Here is a 22,500-nt window from a genome sequence, read left to right as displayed (position 1 = left end):
CACTTGGTGGGTTTTGTATCCGTGGTGATGATGACAGTGAAATATCTTATTAGTGTGGGTGACCTGGCGAAGCCAGGTTGCCACCCACACTATACATATCCATACTCTTTTTATTATTTATTTATTTATTCCACCGATTTTGCAAACACTTTGCAACACGTAAGCGTTCGCGCCCCATACACGTGAAAGGTATCAAAACGAGCGGCTTGCCTATGGCAACACCGGTCTCCGAACTCGTAAAGTTTCACCGCACCGTCTGGCTACGAATCGACTTTAAACGGTAAAATATCGGTCCCATTGGGAATGCATTGCATTTTAGAGTGTAGCAGCTGAAATAATCTTTTTCCCCCTACCTTGGGTGAATTGCGAGTGTGATCTCAATTTTGGACGTAGAAATAAAACAAACACATCAAAACGATGACACGGCTGTCATCCCGCTCACAAAAGAAAAATAAATGGAATTGGACATTTCTATCTCAACTGACGACCATTTGTTTGAAGGTTCTCCTCCCCATTGACCGCCATGCAATCGCACTCTAGAAATCACATTTTTCACACTATTTTTTAGCCTTCTGTTCCGATCGCCGAAGGAGTGCCACAATATTGCACGAATGTCACAATATCGCGCACAACCCTTCGCCTACTCGTTGTAGTGCTCATGTGCGCGTCACAACGCTTCATCTCTTATAGTTTTCTTTTAATCAATGTGACAATGCAGTCATGCATCTGCCTCCATACAAATGCATTGGATAGAAAATATGCAAGTCATAGTGATTGCTTCACCTGTGTGGCTCATGGCTCACTCATGATTGGTTCAGCTGTGTGGCTCGTGGCTGAGCTGCCAATGACATCATCCACTTAACCCATCATTGGCCATCACTGTGTTGCAGTACTGAATTGCTGACAGCGCCCTCTGTCTTGTGGGTTGTGTCATTGTACTCAGTAGGGATATCCTCTTTCATTTTTCATTGGTCCATGTTGACCACCTTTCATTGGTCGATGTTGACCACTCCCCCGATCCTTAGACCACGCCCCCTTAGGCCACACCCCCTCAGTGTATCTCTTGAACCGTTTGTCGTAGAGACTTGCGGATTGTGCCATTGTACTCGGTGTAATAGTGTAATAGTGTGTAATAGTGTAATAGTGTGTAATAGTGTAATAGTGTAATAGTGTGTAATAGTGTAATAGTGTGTAATAGTGTGTAATAGTGTAATAGTGTGTAATAGTGTGTAATAGTGTAATAGTGTAATAGTGTGTAATAGTGTAATATTGTGTAATAGTGTAATAGTGTAATAGTGTGTAATAGTGTAATAGTGTGTAATAGTGTAATAGTGTAATAGTGTGTAATAGTGTAATATTGTGTAATAGTGTGTAATAGTGTAATAGTGTAATAGTGTGTAATAGTGTAATAGTGTCTAATAGTGTAATAGTGTGTAATAGTGTAATAGTGTAATAGTGTAATAGTGTGTAATAGTGTAATAGTGTGTAATAGTGTAATAGTGTGTAATAGTGTAATAGTGTAATAGTGTGTAATAGTGTAATAGTGTGTAATAGTGTAATATTGTAATAGTGTGTAATAGTGTAATAGTGTGTAATAGTGTAATAGTGTAATAGTGTGTAATAGTGTAATAGTGTAATAGTGTGTAATAGTGTAATAGTGTAATAGTGTGTAATAGTGTAATAGTGTGTAATAGTGTAATAGTGTGTAATAGTGTAATAGTGTAATAGTGTGTAATAGTGTACTAGTGTGTAATAGTGTAATAGTGTAATAGTGTGTAATAGTGTAATAGTGTAATAGTGTGTAATAGTGTAATAGTGTGTAATAGTGTAATAGTGTAATAGTGTAGTGTGTAATAGTGTAATAGTGTAATAGTGTGTAATAGTGTAATAGTGTAATAGTGTGTAATAGTGTAATAGTGTAATAGTGTGTAATAGTGTAATAGTGTAATAGTGTGTAATAGTGTAATAGTGTGTAATAGTGTAATAGTGTAATAGTGTGTAATAGTGTAATAGTGTGTAATAGTGTAATAGTGTGTAATAGTGTAATAGTGTAATAGTGTGTAATAGTGTAATAGTGTGTAATAGTGTAATAGTGTAATAGTGTGTAATAGTGTAATAGTGTCTAATAGTGTAATAGTGTGTAATAGTGTAATAGTGTAATAGTGTGTAATAGTGTAATAGTGTGTAATAGTGTAATAGTGTGTAATAGTGTAATAGTGTGTAATAGTGTAATAGTGTAATAGTGTGTAATAGTGTAATAGTGTGTAATAGTGTAATAGTGTGTAATAGTGTAATAGTGTAATAGTGTGTAATAGTGTAATAGTGTAATAGTGTGTAATAGTGTAATAGTGTGTAATAGTGTAATAGTGTAATAGTGTGTAATAGTGTGTAATAGTGTAATAGTGTAATAGTGTGTAATAGTGTAATAGTGTGTAATAGTGTAATAGTGTGTAATAGTGTGTAATAGTGTAATAGTGTAATAGTGTGTAATAGTGTAATAGTGTGTAATAGTGTAATAGTGTAATAGTGTGTAATAGTGTAATAGTGTCTAATAGTGTAATAGTGTGTAATAGTGTAATAGTGTAATAGTGTGTAATAGTGTAATAGTGTGTAATAGTGTGTAATAGTGTAATAGTGTGTAATAGTGTAATAGTGTGTAATAGTGTAATAGTGTAATAGTGTGTAATAGTGTAATAGTGTGTAATAGTGTAATAGTGTGTAATAGTGTAATAGTGTAATAGTGTGTAATAGTGTAATAGTGTAATAGTGTGTAATAGTGTAATAGTGTGTAATAGTGTAATAGTGTAATAGTGTAATAGTGTAATAGTGTGTAATAGTGTAATAGTGTAATAGTGTGTAATAGTGTAATAGTGTGTAATAGTGTAATAGTGTGTAATAGTGTGTAATAGTGTAATAGTGTAATAGTGTGTAATAGTGTAATAGTGTGTAATAGTGTAATAGTGCAATAGTGTGTAATAGTGTAATAGTGTGTAATAGTGTAATAGTGTGTAATAATGTGTAATAGTGTAATAGTGTAATAGTGTGTAATAGTGTAATAGTGTCTAATAGTGTAATAGTGTGTAATAGTGTAATAGTGTGTAATAGTGTAATAGTGTGTAATAGTGTAATAGTGTGTAATAATGTGTAATAGTGTAATAGTGTAATAGTGTGTAATAGTGTAATAGTGTCTAATAGTGTAATAGTGTGTAATAGTGTGTAATAGTGTAATAGTGTGTAATAGTGTAATAGTGTAATAGTGTGTAATATTGTGTAATAGTGTAATAGTGTTGCGGGTTGTGTCATTGCACTCAGTAGGGATATCCTCTTTGATTGGTCTATGTTGACCACTCCCCCGATCCTTAGGCCACGCCCCCTTTTTGTATCCTTTGAACCGTTTGTCATAGAGACTCGCGAGAGACACTCTCCCCCGTTGGCCGGCGGTGCACAGGCGTCACCCACACTTTCACAATTTCCCCCGCGCGGAATTGTCTAGTTATTTATTCTTTCTTTATTCCACCGATTTTGCAAACACTTTGCAACACGTAAGCGTTCGCGCCCCATACACGTGAAAGGTATCAAAACGAGCGGCTTGCCTATGGCAACACCGGTCTCGAACCCGTAAAAGTTTCACCGCACCGTCTGGCTACGAATCGACTTTAAACGGTAAAATTTCGGTCCCATTGGGAATGCATTGCATTTTAGAGTGTAGCAGCTGAAATAATCTTTTTCCCCCTACCTTGGGTGAATTGCGAGTGTGATCTCAATTTTGGACGTAGAAATAAAACAAACACATCAAAACGATGACACGGCTGTCAACCCGCTCACAAAAGAAAAATAAATGGAATTGGACATTTCTATCTCAACTGACGACCATTTCTTTGAAGGTTCTCCCCCCCATTGACCGCCATGCAATCGCACTCTAGAAATCACATTTTTCACACTATTTTTTAGCCTTCTGTTCCGATCGCCGAAGGAGTGCCACAATATCGCACGAATGTCACAATATCGCTCACAACCCTTCGCCTACTCGTTGTAGTGCTCATGTGCGCGTCACAACGCTTCATCTCTTATAGTTTTCTTTTAATCAATGTGACAATGCAGTCATGCATCTGCCTCCATAGAAATCCATTGGATAGAAAATATGCAAGTCATAGTGATTGCTTCACCTGTGTGGCTCATGGCTCACTCATGATTGGTTCAGCTGTGTGGCTCGTGGCTGAGCTGCCAATGACATCATCCACTTAACCCATCATTGGCCATCACTGTGTTGCAGTACTGAATTGCTGACAGCGCCCTCTGTCTTGTGGGTTGTGTCATTGTACTCAGTAGGGATATCCTCTTTCATTTTTCATTGGTCCATGTTGACCACCTTTCATTGGTCGATGTTGACCACTCCCCCGATCCTTAGACCACGCCCCCTTAGGCCACACCCCCTCAGTGTATCTCTTGAACCGTTTGTCGTAGAGACTTGCGGATTGTGCCATTGGTCGATCTTGACCACCTTTCATTGGTCGATGTTGACCACTCCCCCGATCCTTAGACCACGCCCCCTTAGGCCACACCCCCTCAGTGTATCTCTTGAACCGTTTGTCGTAGAGACTTGCGGATTGTGCCATTGTACTCGGTTTAATAGTGTAATAGTGTGTAATAGTGTAATAGTGTAATAGTGTGTAATAGTGTAATAGTGTGTAATAGTGTAATAGTGTAATAGTGTGTAATAGTGTGTAATAGTGTAATAGTGTGTAATAGTGTAATAGTGTGTAATAGTGTAATAGTGTGTAATAGTGTAATATTGTGTAATAGTGTAATAGTGTAATAGTGTGTAATAGTGTAATAGTGTAATAGTGTGTAATAGTGTAATAGTGTATAATAGTGTGTAATAGTGTAATAGTGTGTAATAGTGTAATAGTGTAATAGTGTGTAATAGTGTAATAGTGTGTAATAGTGTAATAGTGTAATAGTGTAATAGTGTGTAATAGTGTAATATTGTGTAATAGTGTAATAGTGTAATAGTGTGTAATAGTGTAATAGTGTGTAATAGTGTAATATTGTGTAATAGTGTAATAGTGTGTAATAGTGTAATAGTGTGTAATAGTGTAATAGTGTATAATAGTGTAATAGTGTGTAATAGTGTAATAGTGTAATAGTGTGTAATAGTGTGTAATAGTGTGTAATAGTGTAATAGTGTGTAATAGTGTAATAGTGTGTAATAGTGTAATAGTGTAATAGTGTGTAATAGTGTAATAGTGTAATAGTGTAATAGTGTGTAATAGTGTAATATTGTGTAATAGTGTAATAGTGTGTAATAGTGTAATAGTGTGTAATAGTGTGTAATAGTGTAATAGTGTGTAATAGTGTGTAATAGTGTAATAGTGTGTAATAGTGTAATAGTGTGTAATAGTGTAATAGTGTAATAGTGTGTAATAGTGTAATAGTGTGTAATAGTGTAATAGTGTGTAATAGTGTAATAGTGTGTAATAGTGTAATAGTGTGTAATAGTGTAATATTGTGTAATAGTGTAATAGTGTAATAGTGTGTAATAGTGTGTAATAGTGTAATAGTGTGTAATAGTGTAATAGTGTGTAATAGTGTGTAATAGTGTAATAGTGTAATAGTGTGTAATAGTGTAATAGTGTGTAATAGTGTAATAGTGTAATAGTGTAATAGTGTAATAGTGTGTAATAGTGTAATAGTGTAATAGTGTGTAATAGTGTAATAGTGTGTAATAGTGTGTAATAGTGTAATAGTGTAATAGTGTGTAATAGTGTGTAATAGTGTAATAGTGTAATAGCGTGTAATAGTGTAATAGTGTAATAGTGTGTAATAGTGTGTAATAGTGTAATAGTGTGTAATAGTGTAATAGTGTAATAGTGTGTAATAGTGTAATAGTGTAATAGTGTAATAGCGTGTAATAGTGTAATAGTGTAATAGTGTGTAATAGTGTAATAGTGTAATAGTGTGTAATAGTGTAATAGTGTAATAGTGTGTAATAGTGTGTAATAGTGTGTAATAGTGTAATAGTGTAATAGTGTAATAGCGTGTAATAGTGTAATAGTGTGTAATAGTGTAATAGTGTGTAATAGTGTAATAGTGTAATAGTGTAATAGTGTGTAATAGTGTAATAGTGTAATAGTGTGTAATAGTGTGTAATTGTGTAATATTGTGTAATAGTGTAATAGTGTAATAGTGTAATAGTGTGTAATAGTGTGTAATAGTGTAATAGTGTGTAATAGTGTAATAGTGTGTAATAGTGTGTAATAGTGTAATAGTGTAATAGTGTAATAGCGTGTAATAGTGTAATAGTGTGTAATAGTGTAATAGTGTAATAGTGTGTAATAGTGTAATAGTGTAATAGTGTAATAGTGTGTAATAGTGTAATAGTGTAATAGTGTGTAATAGTGTGTAATAGTGTAATAGTGTGTAATAGTGTAATAGTGTGTAATAGTGTGTAATAGTGTAATAGTGTAATAGTGTAATAGCGTGTAATAGTGTAATAGTGTGTAATAGTGTAATAGTGTAATAGTGTGTAATAGTGTAATAGTGTAATAGTGTAATAGTGTGTAATAGTGTAATAGTGTAATAGTGTGTAATAGTGTGTAATTGTGTAATATTGTGTAATAGTGTAATAGTGTAATAGTGTAATAGTGTGTAATAGTGTGTAATAGTGTAATAGTGTGTAATAGTGTAATAGTGTGTAATAGTGTGTAATAGTGTAATAGTGTAATAGTGTGTAATAGTGTAATAGTGTGTAATAGTGTAATAGTGTGTAATAGTGTACTAGTGTAATAGTGTGTAATAGTGTAATAGTGTAATAGTGTGTAATAGTGTAATAGTGTAATAGCGTGTAATAGTGTAATAGTGTGTAATAGTGTAATAGTGTGTAATAGTGTAATAGTGTGTAATAGTGTAATAGTGTAATAGTGTGTAATAGTGTAATAGTGTGTAATAGTGTAATAGTGTGTAATAGTGTAATAGTGTAATAGTGTGTAATAGTGTAATAGTGTGTAATAGTGTAATAGTGGAATAGTGTGTAATAGTGTAATAGTGTAATAGTGTAATAGTGTGTAATAGTGTAATAGTGTGTAATAGTGTAATAGTGTGTAATAGTGTAATAGTGTAATAGTGTGTAATAGTGTAATAGTGTGTAATAGTGTAATAGTGCAATAGTGTGTAATAGTGTAATAGTGTTATAGTGTGTAATAGTGTAATAGTGTAATAGTGTGTAATAGTGTAATAGTGTGTAATAGTGTAATAGTGTGTAATAGTGTAATATTGTGTAATAGTGTAATAGTGTTGCGGGTTGTGTCATTGCACTCAGTAGGGATATCCTCTTTGATTGGTCTATGTTGACCACTCCCCCGATCCTTAGGCCGCGCCCCCTTTTTGTATCCTTTGAACCGTTTGTCATAGAGACTCGCGAGAGACCCTCTCCCCCGTTGGCCGGCGGTGCACAGACGTCACCCACACTTTCACAATTTCCCCCGCGCGGAATTGTCTAGTTAGTGTGGGTGACCTGGCGAAGCCAGGTTGCCACCCACACTATACATATCCATACTCTTTTTATTATTTATTTATTTATTCCACCGATTTTGCAAACACTTTGCAACACGTAAGCGTTCGCGCCCCATACACGTGAAAGGTATCAAAACGAGCGGCTTGCCTATGGCAACACCGGTCTCCGAACTCGTAAAGTTTCACCGCACCGTCTGGCTACGAATCGACTTTAAACGGTAAAATATCGGTCCCATTGGGAATGCATTGCATTTTAGAGTGTAGCAGCTGAAATAATCTTTTTCCCCCTACCTTGGGTGAATTGCGAGTGTGATCTCAATTTTGGACGTAGAAATAAAACAAACACATCAAAACGATGACACGGCTGTCATCCCGCTCACAAAAGAAAAATAAATGGAATTGGACATTTCTATCTCAACTGACGACCATTTGTTTGAAGGTTCTCCTCCCCATTGACCGCCATGCAATCGCACTCTAGAAATCACATTTTTCACACTATTTTTTAGCCTTCTGTTCCGATCGCCGAAGGAGTGCCACAATATTGCACGAATGTCACAATATCGCGCACAACCCTTCGCCTACTCGTTGTAGTGCTCATGTGCGCGTCACAACGCTTCATCTCTTATAGTTTTCTTTTAATCAATGTGACAATGCAGTCATGCATCTGCCTCCATACAAATGCATTGGATAGAAAATATGCAAGTCATAGTGATTGCTTCACCTGTGTGGCTCATGGCTCACTCATGATTGGTTCAGCTGTGTGGCTCGTGGCTGAGCTGCCAATGACATCATCCACTTAACCCATCATTGGCCATCACTGTGTTGCAGTACTGAATTGCTGACAGCGCCCTCTGTCTTGTGGGTTGTGTCATTGTACTCAGTAGGGATATCCTCTTTCATTTTTCATTGGTCCATGTTGACCACCTTTCATTGGTCGATGTTGACCACTCCCCCGATCCTTAGACCACGCCCCCTTAGGCCACACCCCCTCAGTGTATCTCTTGAACCGTTTGTCGTAGAGACTTGCGGATTGTGCCATTGTACTCGGTGTAATAGTGTAATAGTGTGTAATAGTGTAATAGTGTGTAATAGTGTAATAGTGTAATAGTGTGTAATAGTGTAATAGTGTGTAATAGTGTGTAATAGTGTAATAGTGTGTAATAGTGTGTAATAGTGTAATAGTGTAATAGTGTGTAATAGTGTAATATTGTGTAATAGTGTAATAGTGTAATAGTGTGTAATAGTGTAATAGTGTGTAATAGTGTAATAGTGTAATAGTGTGTAATAGTGTAATATTGTGTAATAGTGTGTAATAGTGTAATAGTGTAATAGTGTGTAATAGTGTAATAGTGTCTAATAGTGTAATAGTGTGTAATAGTGTAATAGTGTAATAGTGTAATAGTGTGTAATAGTGTAATAGTGTGTAATAGTGTAATAGTGTGTAATAGTGTAATAGTGTAATAGTGTGTAATAGTGTAATAGTGTGTAATAGTGTAATATTGTAATAGTGTGTAATAGTGTAATAGTGTGTAATAGTGTAATAGTGTAATAGTGTGTAATAGTGTAATAGTGTAATAGTGTGTAATAGTGTAATAGTGTAATAGTGTGTAATAGTGTAATAGTGTGTAATAGTGTAATAGTGTGTAATAGTGTAATAGTGTAATAGTGTGTAATAGTGTACTAGTGTGTAATAGTGTAATAGTGTAATAGTGTGTAATAGTGTAATAGTGTAATAGTGTGTAATAGTGTAATAGTGTGTAATAGTGTAATAGTGTAATAGTGTAGTGTGTAATAGTGTAATAGTGTAATAGTGTGTAATAGTGTAATAGTGTAATAGTGTGTAATAGTGTAATAGTGTAATAGTGTGTAATAGTGTAATAGTGTAATAGTGTGTAATAGTGTAATAGTGTGTAATAGTGTAATAGTGTAATAGTGTGTAATAGTGTAATAGTGTGTAATAGTGTAATAGTGTGTAATAGTGTAATAGTGTAATAGTGTGTAATAGTGTAATAGTGTGTAATAGTGTAATAGTGTAATAGTGTGTAATAGTGTAATAGTGTCTAATAGTGTAATAGTGTGTAATAGTGTAATAGTGTAATAGTGTGTAATAGTGTAATAGTGTGTAATAGTGTAATAGTGTGTAATAGTGTAATAGTGTGTAATAGTGTAATAGTGTAATAGTGTGTAATAGTGTAATAGTGTGTAATAGTGTAATAGTGTGTAATAGTGTAATAGTGTAATAGTGTGTAATAGTGTAATAGTGTAATAGTGTGTAATAGTGTAATAGTGTGTAATAGTGTAATAGTGTAATAGTGTGTAATAGTGTGTAATAGTGTAATAGTGTAATAGTGTGTAATAGTGTAATAGTGTGTAATAGTGTAATAGTGTGTAATAGTGTGTAATAGTGTAATAGTGTAATAGTGTGTAATAGTGTAATAGTGTGTAATAGTGTAATAGTGTAATAGTGTGTAATAGTGTAATAGTGTCTAATAGTGTAATAGTGTGTAATAGTGTAATAGTGTAATAGTGTGTAATAGTGTAATAGTGTGTAATAGTGTGTAATAGTGTAATAGTGTGTAATAGTGTAATAGTGTGTAATAGTGTAATAGTGTAATAGTGTGTAATAGTGTAATAGTGTGTAATAGTGTAATAGTGTGTAATAGTGTAATAGTGTAATAGTGTGTAATAGTGTAATAGTGTAATAGTGTGTAATAGTGTAATAGTGTGTAATAGTGTAATAGTGTAATAGTGTAATAGTGTAATAGTGTGTAATAGTGTAATAGTGTAATAGTGTGTAATAGTGTAATAGTGTGTAATAGTGTAATAGTGTGTAATAGTGTGTAATAGTGTAATAGTGTAATAGTGTGTAATAGTGTAATAGTGTGTAATAGTGTAATAGTGCAATAGTGTGTAATAGTGTAATAGTGTGTAATAGTGTAATAGTGTGTAATAATGTGTAATAGTGTAATAGTGTAATAGTGTGTAATAGTGTAATAGTGTCTAATAGTGTAATAGTGTGTAATAGTGTAATAGTGTGTAATAGTGTAATAGTGTGTAATAGTGTAATAGTGTGTAATAATGTGTAATAGTGTAATAGTGTAATAGTGTGTAATAGTGTAATAGTGTCTAATAGTGTAATAGTGTGTAATAGTGTGTAATAGTGTAATAGTGTGTAATAGTGTAATAGTGTAATAGTGTGTAATATTGTGTAATAGTGTAATAGTGTTGCGGGTTGTGTCATTGCACTCAGTAGGGATATCCTCTTTGATTGGTCTATGTTGACCACTCCCCCGATCCTTAGGCCACGCCCCCTTTTTGTATCCTTTGAACCGTTTGTCATAGAGACTCGCGAGAGACACTCTCCCCCGTTGGCCGGCGGTGCACAGGCGTCACCCACACTTTCACAATTTCCCCCGCGCGGAATTGTCTAGTTATTTATTCTTTCTTTATTCCACCGATTTTGCAAACACTTTGCAACACGTAAGCGTTCGCGCCCCATACACGTGAAAGGTATCAAAACGAGCGGCTTGCCTATGGCAACACCGGTCTCGAACCCGTAAAAGTTTCACCGCACCGTCTGGCTACGAATCGACTTTAAACGGTAAAATTTCGGTCCCATTGGGAATGCATTGCATTTTAGAGTGTAGCAGCTGAAATAATCTTTTTCCCCCTACCTTGGGTGAATTGCGAGTGTGATCTCAATTTTGGACGTAGAAATAAAACAAACACATCAAAACGATGACACGGCTGTCAACCCGCTCACAAAAGAAAAATAAATGGAATTGGACATTTCTATCTCAACTGACGACCATTTCTTTGAAGGTTCTCCCCCCCATTGACCGCCATGCAATCGCACTCTAGAAATCACATTTTTCACACTATTTTTTAGCCTTCTGTTCCGATCGCCGAAGGAGTGCCACAATATCGCACGAATGTCACAATATCGCTCACAACCCTTCGCCTACTCGTTGTAGTGCTCATGTGCGCGTCACAACGCTTCATCTCTTATAGTTTTCTTTTAATCAATGTGACAATGCAGTCATGCATCTGCCTCCATAGAAATCCATTGGATAGAAAATATGCAAGTCATAGTGATTGCTTCACCTGTGTGGCTCATGGCTCACTCATGATTGGTTCAGCTGTGTGGCTCGTGGCTGAGCTGCCAATGACATCATCCACTTAACCCATCATTGGCCATCACTGTGTTGCAGTACTGAATTGCTGACAGCGCCCTCTGTCTTGTGGGTTGTGTCATTGTACTCAGTAGGGATATCCTCTTTCATTTTTCATTGGTCCATGTTGACCACCTTTCATTGGTCGATGTTGACCACTCCCCCGATCCTTAGACCACGCCCCCTTAGGCCACACCCCCTCAGTGTATCTCTTGAACCGTTTGTCGTAGAGACTTGCGGATTGTGCCATTGGTCGATCTTGACCACCTTTCATTGGTCGATGTTGACCACTCCCCCGATCCTTAGACCACGCCCCCTTAGGCCACACCCCCTCAGTGTATCTCTTGAACCGGGATTGTGCCATTGTACTCGGTTTAATAGTGTAATAGTGTGTAATAGTGTAATAGTGTAATAGTGTGTAATAGTGTAATAGTGTGTAATAGTGTAATAGTGTAATAGTGTGTAATAGTGTGTAATAGTGTAATAGTGTGTAATAGTGTAATAGTGTGTAATAGTGTAATAGTGTGTAATAGTGTAATATTGTGTAATAGTGTAATAGTGTAATAGTGTGTAATAGTGTAATAGTGTAATAGTGTGTAATAGTGTAATAGTGTATAATAGTGTGTAATAGTGTAATAGTGTGTAATAGTGTAATAGTGTAATAGTGTGTAATAGTGTAATAGTGTGTAATAGTGTAATAGTGTAATAGTGTAATAGTGTGTAATAGTGTAATATTGTGTAATAGTGTAATAGTGTAATAGTGTGTAATAGTGTAATAGTGTGTAATAGTGTAATATTGTGTAATAGTGTAATAGTGTGTAATAGTGTAATAGTGTGTAATAGTGTAATAGTGTATAATAGTGTAATAGTGTGTAATAGTGTAATAGTGTAATAGTGTGTAATAGTGTGTAATAGTGTGTAATAGTGTAATAGTGTGTAATAGTGTAATAGTGTGTAATAGTGTAATAGTGTAATAGTGTGTAATAGTGTAATAGTGTAATAGTGTAATAGTGTGTAATAGTGTAATATTGTGTAATAGTGTAATAGTGTGTAATAGTGTAATAGTGTGTAATAGTGTGTAATAGTGTAATAGTGTGTAATAGTGTGTAATAGTGTAATAGTGTGTAATAGTGTAATAGTGTGTAATAGTGTAATAGTGTAATAGTGTGTAATAGTGTAATAGTGTGTAATAGTGTAATAGTGTGTAATAGTGTAATAGTGTGTAATAGTGTAATAGTGTGTAATAGTGTAATATTGTGTAATAGTGTAATAGTGTAATAGTGTGTAATAGTGTGTAATAGTGTAATAGTGTGTAATAGTGTAATAGTGTGTAATAGTGTGTAATAGTGTAATAGTGTAATAGTGTGTAATAGTGTAATAGTGTGTAATAGTGTAATAGTGTAATAGTGTAATAGTGTAATAGTGTGTAATAGTGTAATAGTGTAATAGTGTGTAATAGTGTAATAGTGTGTAATAGTGTGTAATAGTGTAATAGTGTAATAGTGTGTAATAGTGTGTAATAGTGTAATAGTGTAATAGCGTGTAATAGTGTAATAGTGTAATAGTGTGTAATAGTGTGTAATAGTGTAATAGTGTGTAATAGTGTAATAGTGTAATAGTGTGTAATAGTGTAATAGTGTAATAGTGTAATAGCGTGTAATAGTGTAATAGTGTAATAGTGTGTAATAGTGTAATAGTGTAATAGTGTGTAATAGTGTAATAGTGTAATAGTGTGTAATAGTGTGTAATAGTGTGTAATAGTGTAATAGTGTAATAGTGTAATAGCGTGTAATAGTGTAATAGTGTGTAATAGTGTAATAGTGTGTAATAGTGTAATAGTGTAATAGTGTAATAGTGTGTAATAGTGTAATAGTGTAATAGTGTGTAATAGTGTGTAATTGTGTAATATTGTGTAATAGTGTAATAGTGTAATAGTGTAATAGTGTGTAATAGTGTGTAATAGTGTAATAGTGTGTAATAGTGTAATAGTGTGTAATAGTGTGTAATAGTGTAATAGTGTAATAGTGTAATAGCGTGTAATAGTGTAATAGTGTGTAATAGTGTAATAGTGTAATAGTGTGTAATAGTGTAATAGTGTAATAGTGTAATAGTGTGTAATAGTGTAATAGTGTAATAGTGTGTAATAGTGTGTAATAGTGTAATAGTGTGTAATAGTGTAATAGTGTGTAATAGTGTGTAATAGTGTAATAGTGTAATAGTGTAATAGCGTGTAATAGTGTAATAGTGTGTAATAGTGTAATAGTGTAATAGTGTGTAATAGTGTAATAGTGTAATAGTGTAATAGTGTGTAATAGTGTAATAGTGTAATAGTGTGTAATAGTGTGTAATTGTGTAATATTGTGTAATAGTGTAATAGTGTAATAGTGTAATAGTGTGTAATAGTGTGTAATAGTGTAATAGTGTGTAATAGTGTAATAGTGTGTAATAGTGTGTAATAGTGTAATAGTGTAATAGTGTGTAATAGTGTAATAGTGTGTAATAGTGTAATAGTGTGTAATAGTGTACTAGTGTAATAGTGTGTAATAGTGTAATAGTGTAATAGTGTGTAATAGTGTAATAGTGTAATAGCGTGTAATAGTGTAATAGTGTGTAATAGTGTAATAGTGTGTAATAGTGTAATAGTGTGTAATAGTGTAATAGTGTAATAGTGTGTAATAGTGTAATAGTGTGTAATAGTGTAATAGTGTGTAATAGTGTAATAGTGTAATAGTGTGTAATAGTGTAATAGTGTGTAATAGTGTAATAGTGTAATAGTGTGTAATAGTGTAATAGTGTAATAGTGTAATAGTGTGTAATAGTGTAATAGTGTGTAATAGTGTAATAGTGTGTAATAGTGTAATAGTGTAATAGTGTGTAATAGTGTAATAGTGTGTAATAGTGTAATAGTGCAATAGTGTGTAATAGTGTAATAGTGTTATAGTGTGTAATAGTGTAATAGTGTAATAGTGTGTAATAGTGTAATAGTGTGTAATAGTGTAATAGTGTGTAATAGTGTAATATTGTGTAATAGTGTAATAGTGTTGCGGGTTGTGTCATTGCACTCAGTAGGGATATCCTCTTTGATTGGTCTATGTTGACCACTCCCCCGATCCTTAGGCCGCGCCCCCTTTTTGTATCCTTTGAACCGTTTGTCATAGAGACTCGCGAGAGACCCTCTCCCCCGTTGGCCGGCGGTGCACAGACGTCACCCACACTTTCACAATTTCCCCCGCGCGGAATTGTCTAGTCTTATCTATCTTATCTTATCTTATATCATGGCGTTTTCACATTCGCCAAAATGCTTGCTTGTGATTGGTCAATAGCGCTCGTCAGAGGTCCGATATTACTCGATAACGGACCTCTGTGGAACAATAATGACCGCTGTGCGCAGCTGTTCGCAATCAAGGCCACTGACACACTGTATCAGTGCAGCCAATCAGACACACCTGCTGGCTGCACTGACAGCGGAGTGTGTGTGACGATGACAGCGGAGCCAGAACAGAACTGCGTCTGCATTTGATCTCGTCTTGTCGATGTAAAATGAATTAGGTATATTGTTAGTAAGTTAGCCATGTAATAAGCGGGATAATGTATAGCTATACTCGATCATTGTCGCAAAATAATTGACCTTCACTGACGTTTAAAACACCTCGGCGCTGCGCCTCGGTATTTTAAACTCTGTGTCGGTCAATTATTTTGCGACAATGACCTCGTTACTTATATCATGTCACCGTCATGCTAATGAAGAGGGTTGCAGGGAGATAACCTAGCTAGTACCAGTACTGTTGTACAACTGTTGAACATGAACAACTCTCTCCCCAAATCCCAAAAACCAGAGTGCTAAAACTCAAATTAGTGATGTCATCAGGTATAAAGTCTAGAGCTGCTCCATAGACACTGAATTGGGAGAGATTTTAAAGATGATACTGTGAGCACCCAGGAGAAAGTATATCAGTGCATTTTCTGTTTCAGAACTGGGAACACTAGAATAAAGCTCATTTGGGTATAACAACTCAAACAAACGTTCTGTGGGTCCACAAAATCAGTCTGCCATTCATTTTTACTTTATACTTGATGACATCACAAGTTTGAGTCTTCTTTTATTATGGCCATAATCTCACACATATCCCCAAACTATAAACTGTCTAATACACACAAATTTGGTTTGAGAGTTATTGAGTTAAAGAGCTAAGCTGCTGTATATGATTCCAGATAGTAATAGATATATCTCAGTGAAATAATGAAAACACCAGTGCGGTGTGTGTGTGTGTGTGTGCGTCTTGAGCCTGGTGGGCGGATGACCGTGACCGGTAGAGAGCACGGGAGTGGAGCTGTGAAGACACAGAGGGAGAAAAACTAAATCCAGATCCAGGTATCAGACAGGTGCGGAGTCTCCATCCATCAGCGTGATGATAATCACCTGTGCCGATTGCGCGCTCGTAGAGGGGGTGTATGGGACAGACACGGAGGTGTGTAACGGTGGCAGAGAGGGGAGTGAGGGTGGCAGAGAGGGTTGTGGATGTGAAACCATAACACACTGCTCTGCTCTGTTGGGGTGATATCCCTCCTGTTAATCATCCATGTGCTGCCTCTAGTACTGTAAACAAAAGCCACTGCTCTACTCCATTTGGATGATGTCGCTCCTGTTAATCATCCATGTGCTGCCTCTAGTACTGTAAACAAAAGCCACTGCTCTACTCCGTTGGGATGATGTCGCTCCTGTTAATCATCCATGTGCTGCCTCTAGTACTGTAAACAAAAGCCACTGCTCTACTCCGTTGGGATGATGTCGCTCCTGTTAATCATCCATGTGCTGCCTCTCTTCTTTTCTTCTCGCTCAGTCAGTAAAGAAATGTTTACCTACTAGATGTTTTTCGGACTTCCTTTTTTTGTGTTTGTTTGTCGCTCGCAAAACAACACGTATTCATTTGGGCCCCTGATGCGTTCCACTTCTGAACATTTGCATGTCACTTGACCCTGTTTTGTCGATCGTTTTGTTATTTCATTCTACTCTTCATTGGGCTGATTAGCATCTTCATGCTGTGTGCCAGCTGGGGATGGTCTGAGTGACAATCAAATCAATCAAATGGGTCACAGTCAGAACTCATGAGATGTTTTCAGAATGTAAACCATTATAGATTACAGATTACCTGCTTCAAAGTGTAACCAGGCAATAACCAGGGGTACTCTATAACTCTGATTAATACTTTTGGTTTCTTTTGGAATGCTTTTCCTCCTAAATCCATAGAGTGTGGAATTAATTAATGTGTTCCAGTTTATGGATTCATTTATTTTAAGAGATATTGGTATATAAAAATGTTTTCAGTCATTGTTTCAAGATGTGTACAATTATTTTAATGTCTATAGTCTCACAGTCAATAGTAATCCAACAAGTAATCCTGCATTATTTTAGTAAATTGTCTGTCATTTGAACACTGTGTGCTTTTATAGTAACTGTTCAGGATTACAGCTACCCTTATTCTTATCATTACTTTTTCAACTGCAAATTATGTCCCCCAATGGAAAACCATGTTAACATCTGCAATACAAATAAATATACCATATCAGCTGGCTCGGGAAGTAGAGCAGTCGTCTTGCAATCTGGAGGTTCCCGGTTCGATTCCCGCTCCTCCCAGGCAGTGTGTCGATGTGTCCTTGAGCAAGACACTTAACGCCTAATTGCTCACGTTGAGCAGGTTGGCACCTTGCATGGTTGCCTCCGCCGTGAATGTGTGAGTGAATGGGTAAAATGTGAGTAACAAATTGTAAAGCGCTTTGGATAAAAGCGCTATATAAAAAAGCAGCCATTTACCATCTAATGAGATAACATTTTCAGTCTGTTCACCTCATTCCAATAATTTTTATTGCAGTAAAATGGGATTGTCACACAAAGAAAAGAAAAACTAATTTAAATATATCAATACTTTGCATCACTGTATCAATATAATATCGGCACACAAAATATTGCTGTATCGAATCGATTCCCCCCCACCCCTACTGCATATAATCTGTTACTCCTCAGCCTTTCTAATATATGAATATCTAATGTATCTCTCTTTTTCTCTCTCCCTGTCTCTCTCTCTCTGTCTCCCTCTCTTTTTTTGTCTCTTTGTCTTTTTCTCCCTGTCCCTCTTTCATGCTACCCCTCCCTCTCTCTCTCTCTCTCTCTCTCTCTCTCTCTCTCTCTCTCCCTACCTTCTCCCTCTTTCTCTCCCTCTCTCTCCCTCTGTGTATCTCTCTCTCCCTGTCTCTCTCTCTGTCTCCCTCTTGATGCTACCCCTCCCTCCCTCCCTCTCTCCCTCTCTTTCTCTCTTCCTACTTTATCCCCCTCTCCCTTCCCCCTTCTTTCTCTCCCTTCTCTACCCCTTTATAATGTTTGACACCCATTCCTCTCCTCCTCTGTGTCATCTCTCCATCCCTCCAGTCATGATCTCAGTATGCATCCTGGTGGGAACCCTGGCTCTGATTATGGCTGCAGTCTGCTGGGTCAGGTGAGACACTCCTCACCATCACTACTCCATACACACTGTTCACCATCACTACTCCATACACACTGTTCACCATCACTACTCCATACACACTGTTCACCATCACTACTCCATACACACTGTTCACCATCACTACTCCATACACACTGTTCACCATCACTACTCCATATACACTGTTCACCATCACTACTCCATACACACTGTTCACCATCACTACTCCATACACACTCCTCACCATCACTACTCCATACACACTGTTCACCATCACTACTCCCTACACACTGTTCACCATCACTACTCCATACACACTGTTCACCATCACTACTCCATACACACTGTTCACCATCACAACTCCATACACACTGTTCACCATCACTACTCCATACACACTGTTCACCATCACTACTCCATACACACTGTTCACCATCACTACTCCATACACACTGTTACACACTGTTCACCATCACTACTCCATACACACTGTTCACCATCACTACTCCATACACACTGTTCACCATCACTACTCCATACACACTGTTCACCATCACTACTCGCTATACACTGTTCACCATCACTACTCCCTACACACTGTTACACACTGTTCACCATCACTACTCCATACACACTGTTCACCATCACTACTCCATACACACTGTTCACCATCACTACTCCATACACACTGTTCACCATCACTACTCCATACACACTGTTCACCATCACTACTCCATACACACTGTTACACACTGTTCACCATCACTACTCCATACACACTGTTCACCATCACTACTCCATACCTGTCGTTGGCCGGCAGTAGCCACTGTGACATCATCATTAGAACGTTCGCTTCTCAAAATTCTAACATAACCATGTGAGATCATACGCCTCAAACGGTTAAAACTGATGTGTTGAAATAGTGCAGGATGTGTATTGACTAAAGACATATGGGTCGTTGTTTTTAAACGCTTGTAGGTTGTGTCATTCCTTTTGTATATATTTTTTTATCTTGTCACGTCTTTGTATCAAACTTTTCGCATAAGATGGATCAGGTTGACGTCTTGCCCCGTAAACAATGTCATGTGACAGCACGTCTGTGTGGAAGGATGCCTTTCATGACTTGTCATTAGTCTTAGATGGAAAGCAGCATGTTCGAAACATCCGTCTGTTAATAAATGTGTTGCAACCAGTGTGTGAGGCTCTGCTTCCCTATTGGTGATTAGTGATTGGATGAGCAACCTTGTAGGCCAAAGGAGTAGCCGCAACACTCTTCCACTGATCACATCCCGACTTGTTGCTCCTCCTAAATCCAATTGTATTGCCCTGTGTCCCACTTCAGTGACTGTTGTATCACAGCCTAAACTCAGACTGCTTAGGGCAAATGTTGCCCAATTCCATTGTCTCATAAAGATGCGCATGTATCAAAACTTGATGCTAAGGGAAACATGTACAGTTTGTACAGTTTCTTCCCCTTCGGATGTATATATTTTTTATGATCTCTTCTTTCTACACAGTTCTGTATATCTGTATGTCATAAATGTCCTGATGAATTGAAAATGGGGGACCCCGATGTAAACAAGACGAAAGTCTTTTTCTGGTCTGCATCCTCTTAGCAGTTGTTTTGTATTGAGCCGTACAGTATTGTACCCATTCTGCAATCTGTTAATAAAGTTTTCAATCAATCAATCAATCAGTGGTTCTAAATGACTCAGATTGATGGTGCCCCCTACAGGTTGCAGAAGGAACAGCGCCTGGCCCAGAAGGTGGACTACCCAGCATTTGGAGGGACAGGGAAGCCCCCTGCTCCAGCCAACGGCGGCGTGGTAAGAACCCTGCTTCCTGTTCACCCTCCCAACCACTCTGGTGCGAGAATGTTGTCATTGTCAATGAGAGGGTTGTTTTACCCAAAAACACACAGATTATTTGCACAATCTAGTATCACTGGAAACACATAACAGACTATCATTATAAATAAGATTTAGTTTTTCCACTATCCTGCCTTGTTTAAAATAATTAATTCATTAATTAATCAAATAAATAAATAAATAAATAAATAAATAAATAAATAAATAAATAAATAAATACATACATACATACATACATACATACATACATACATACATACATACATACATACATACATACATACATACATACATACATACATACATACATACATACATACATATGTAACGGATGGTACCGCGAGGCGCAGTCACGATGGACTTCAGATGTTGTAAAGTGACTGGGGCGAGTAGCGGTACTATGGGTTAAACTCACTCTCACCCTCAAAAGACACATAGACACGTTGCAAAGCAGTGAATTCACCTCTTGGTATAGCGGTCTGTGCTGTCGCCCGTGGTGCGGCAGACCACGGGTTCGAAACTCCCTCGGGGCATCGAAGTAAAACACAACGCAGGGGTGACGGTGTCACAACCGTTACACACACATACATACATACATAAATAAGTAATACCAGGAAATGGAGCTGGGTTCCACTCTCTCACTTAACCACAGGATGTGTGTGTGGTGTGGTGCAGCTTCTGATCTACAATATAGCATGTGCACATCTAGGCACACAGGAAAGCAACAAGCCAGAGATACAGTATACCAGTATTATACCTCCATGCATTTACAGTCTGAGCTGCTGACATCTGATACAAGGGTCTAGGTTACAAGAGCAAGCAGGAATCTGTAAAAAAAAATATATATATATATATATATATATATTGTGTGACAGATCTCCTCCCCCCTCCTTGGGATATGTGAAGGATGGGAGATATGTCTGTCACGGAAAGAGTAGAGTCACTTAGGTAGCTGATTAGTACTGATAGAACACACCTGCACAGCATTAGTCACACACATGCACACACTCCCGACACACACACTAGCTGATTAGTACTGAAGACTCTGGCAGGAGCACTCATTCAAGGGTACTATGACTATGCTTGCACCTCATGGTACCAAAGCACCTCAAAGGCACTAAAAACCAAATTACAAACATCTCAAAACAAACTAGTCAGACTACTGCTTGACCTGACTCCTAGAACCCACCTCACCCCTGCCCACTTTGCCAACCTAGGATGGCTTAGAGTAGACGACAGAGTACAGCAACTTGCAATGGGCCTGGTCTACAAGATACACTACACGACCAAGGTACCCATGTACATGTCAAAATACTTCCCAAAGGTCAGTGAATACCACGATCACAACACCAGAGGGAGCTCCACAGATCATGTAAAACCCAGATTCGGCTCAAACAAGGGACTAAACACGTTTCGCAATTATGCCACATCAATGTGGAACGCCCTACCCAAAGCTGTAAAGGAATGTGAATCACTACCCACTTTCAAAAACACTCTCAAAGAACACCTACGGGAGACTGCAATTCGAAACTGGCCCCTACAAATGTCCTAACCCAGTTGTACAGTAAAGACCAAGTATGGCCTTGTCAGTATTCCAATGTACAGTGCCCCCCCCCCCGTACCCAACCCCCCCCCCCCACCTCCAATGTACAGCCCCACCCAACCCCACCCCACCTACCCAACCTCCTCCAATGTACAGTTTCTATGTCAAATGTATGTCAGTATTCCAATGTACAGTGTACAGTGTGTGTCCCCCCCCACCTCCAATGTACAGCAACCCACCCAACCCCACCCCACCTACCCAACCTCCTCCAATGTACAGTTTCTATGTCAAATGTATATACACTCTTTTTCTGGATTTTTTTTAGTATCACAAACAGTACTGTATTTGCAAATCTGGTATGTCATAAATGTATAGATGTAGCAGTACTGTCTATCTGTATGTCGTGTGTGTCATATGATGAATTGAAAATGGGGGACCCTGATGTAAACAAGACGAAAGTCTTTCTCTGGTCTGCATCCCCTTAACAATTGTATGTATTGAGCTGTACTGTACTGTACCCATTCTGCAATCTGTTAATAAACTTTTCAATCAATCAATCAAACTGATAGAATTCACCTGCACATAATTAGTTGACAAACACCTCACATGCACACACCAAGCCCCACACAGTACATTAACACTGAGATAAAGAGGAGTGAGTTGAGCGGAGTAAGGAGTTGGAGTTGTGTTGTTGAGAAAGAGAGAGATTGAGTATTCAGAGTTGTGACGGTGAGAGGTAGTGAGAGGTGAGAGGAAAGCGAGTAGGTGTTCTTTGTGTACTGGACCCTGGACTGGCTGAGATTGTCCCTTGTGTACTGACCCTGGACCGGACGACTATCCTGAGTATTGAACAATCCCTTTTTCTGTCTGCGAGCCTGTTTTGTGTTTTTGACCACCTGCCTATGACCATTATCTTGCTTATCAAA

General features: G+C 37.2%; 1 protein-coding gene across 1 annotated transcript in view; it reads left to right on the top strand.

The window, feature by feature from the left end:
- npdc1a (neural proliferation, differentiation and control, 1a) overlaps nt 1-22,500 on the top strand; it is a 97,134-nt gene that overhangs the window by 68,312 nt on the left and 6,322 nt on the right. The window contains exons 5-6 of the mRNA XM_084324688.1: nt 18,109-18,175; nt 19,899-19,989. Coding sequence (XP_084180814.1) covers nt 18,109-18,175; nt 19,899-19,989 — 158 coding nt within the window. The remainder of the gene's footprint in view (nt 1-18,108; nt 18,176-19,898; nt 19,990-22,500) is intronic.

Source organism: Notolepis coatsorum (assembly GCF_963971535.1).
Source record: "Notolepis coatsorum genome assembly, chromosome: 11".
Classification (NCBI taxonomy): domain Eukaryota; kingdom Metazoa; phylum Chordata; class Actinopteri; order Aulopiformes; family Paralepididae; genus Notolepis; species Notolepis coatsorum.
The sequence above is the reverse complement of the archived record's forward strand: the minus strand, read 5'-3'. Positions and strand labels throughout refer to the sequence as shown.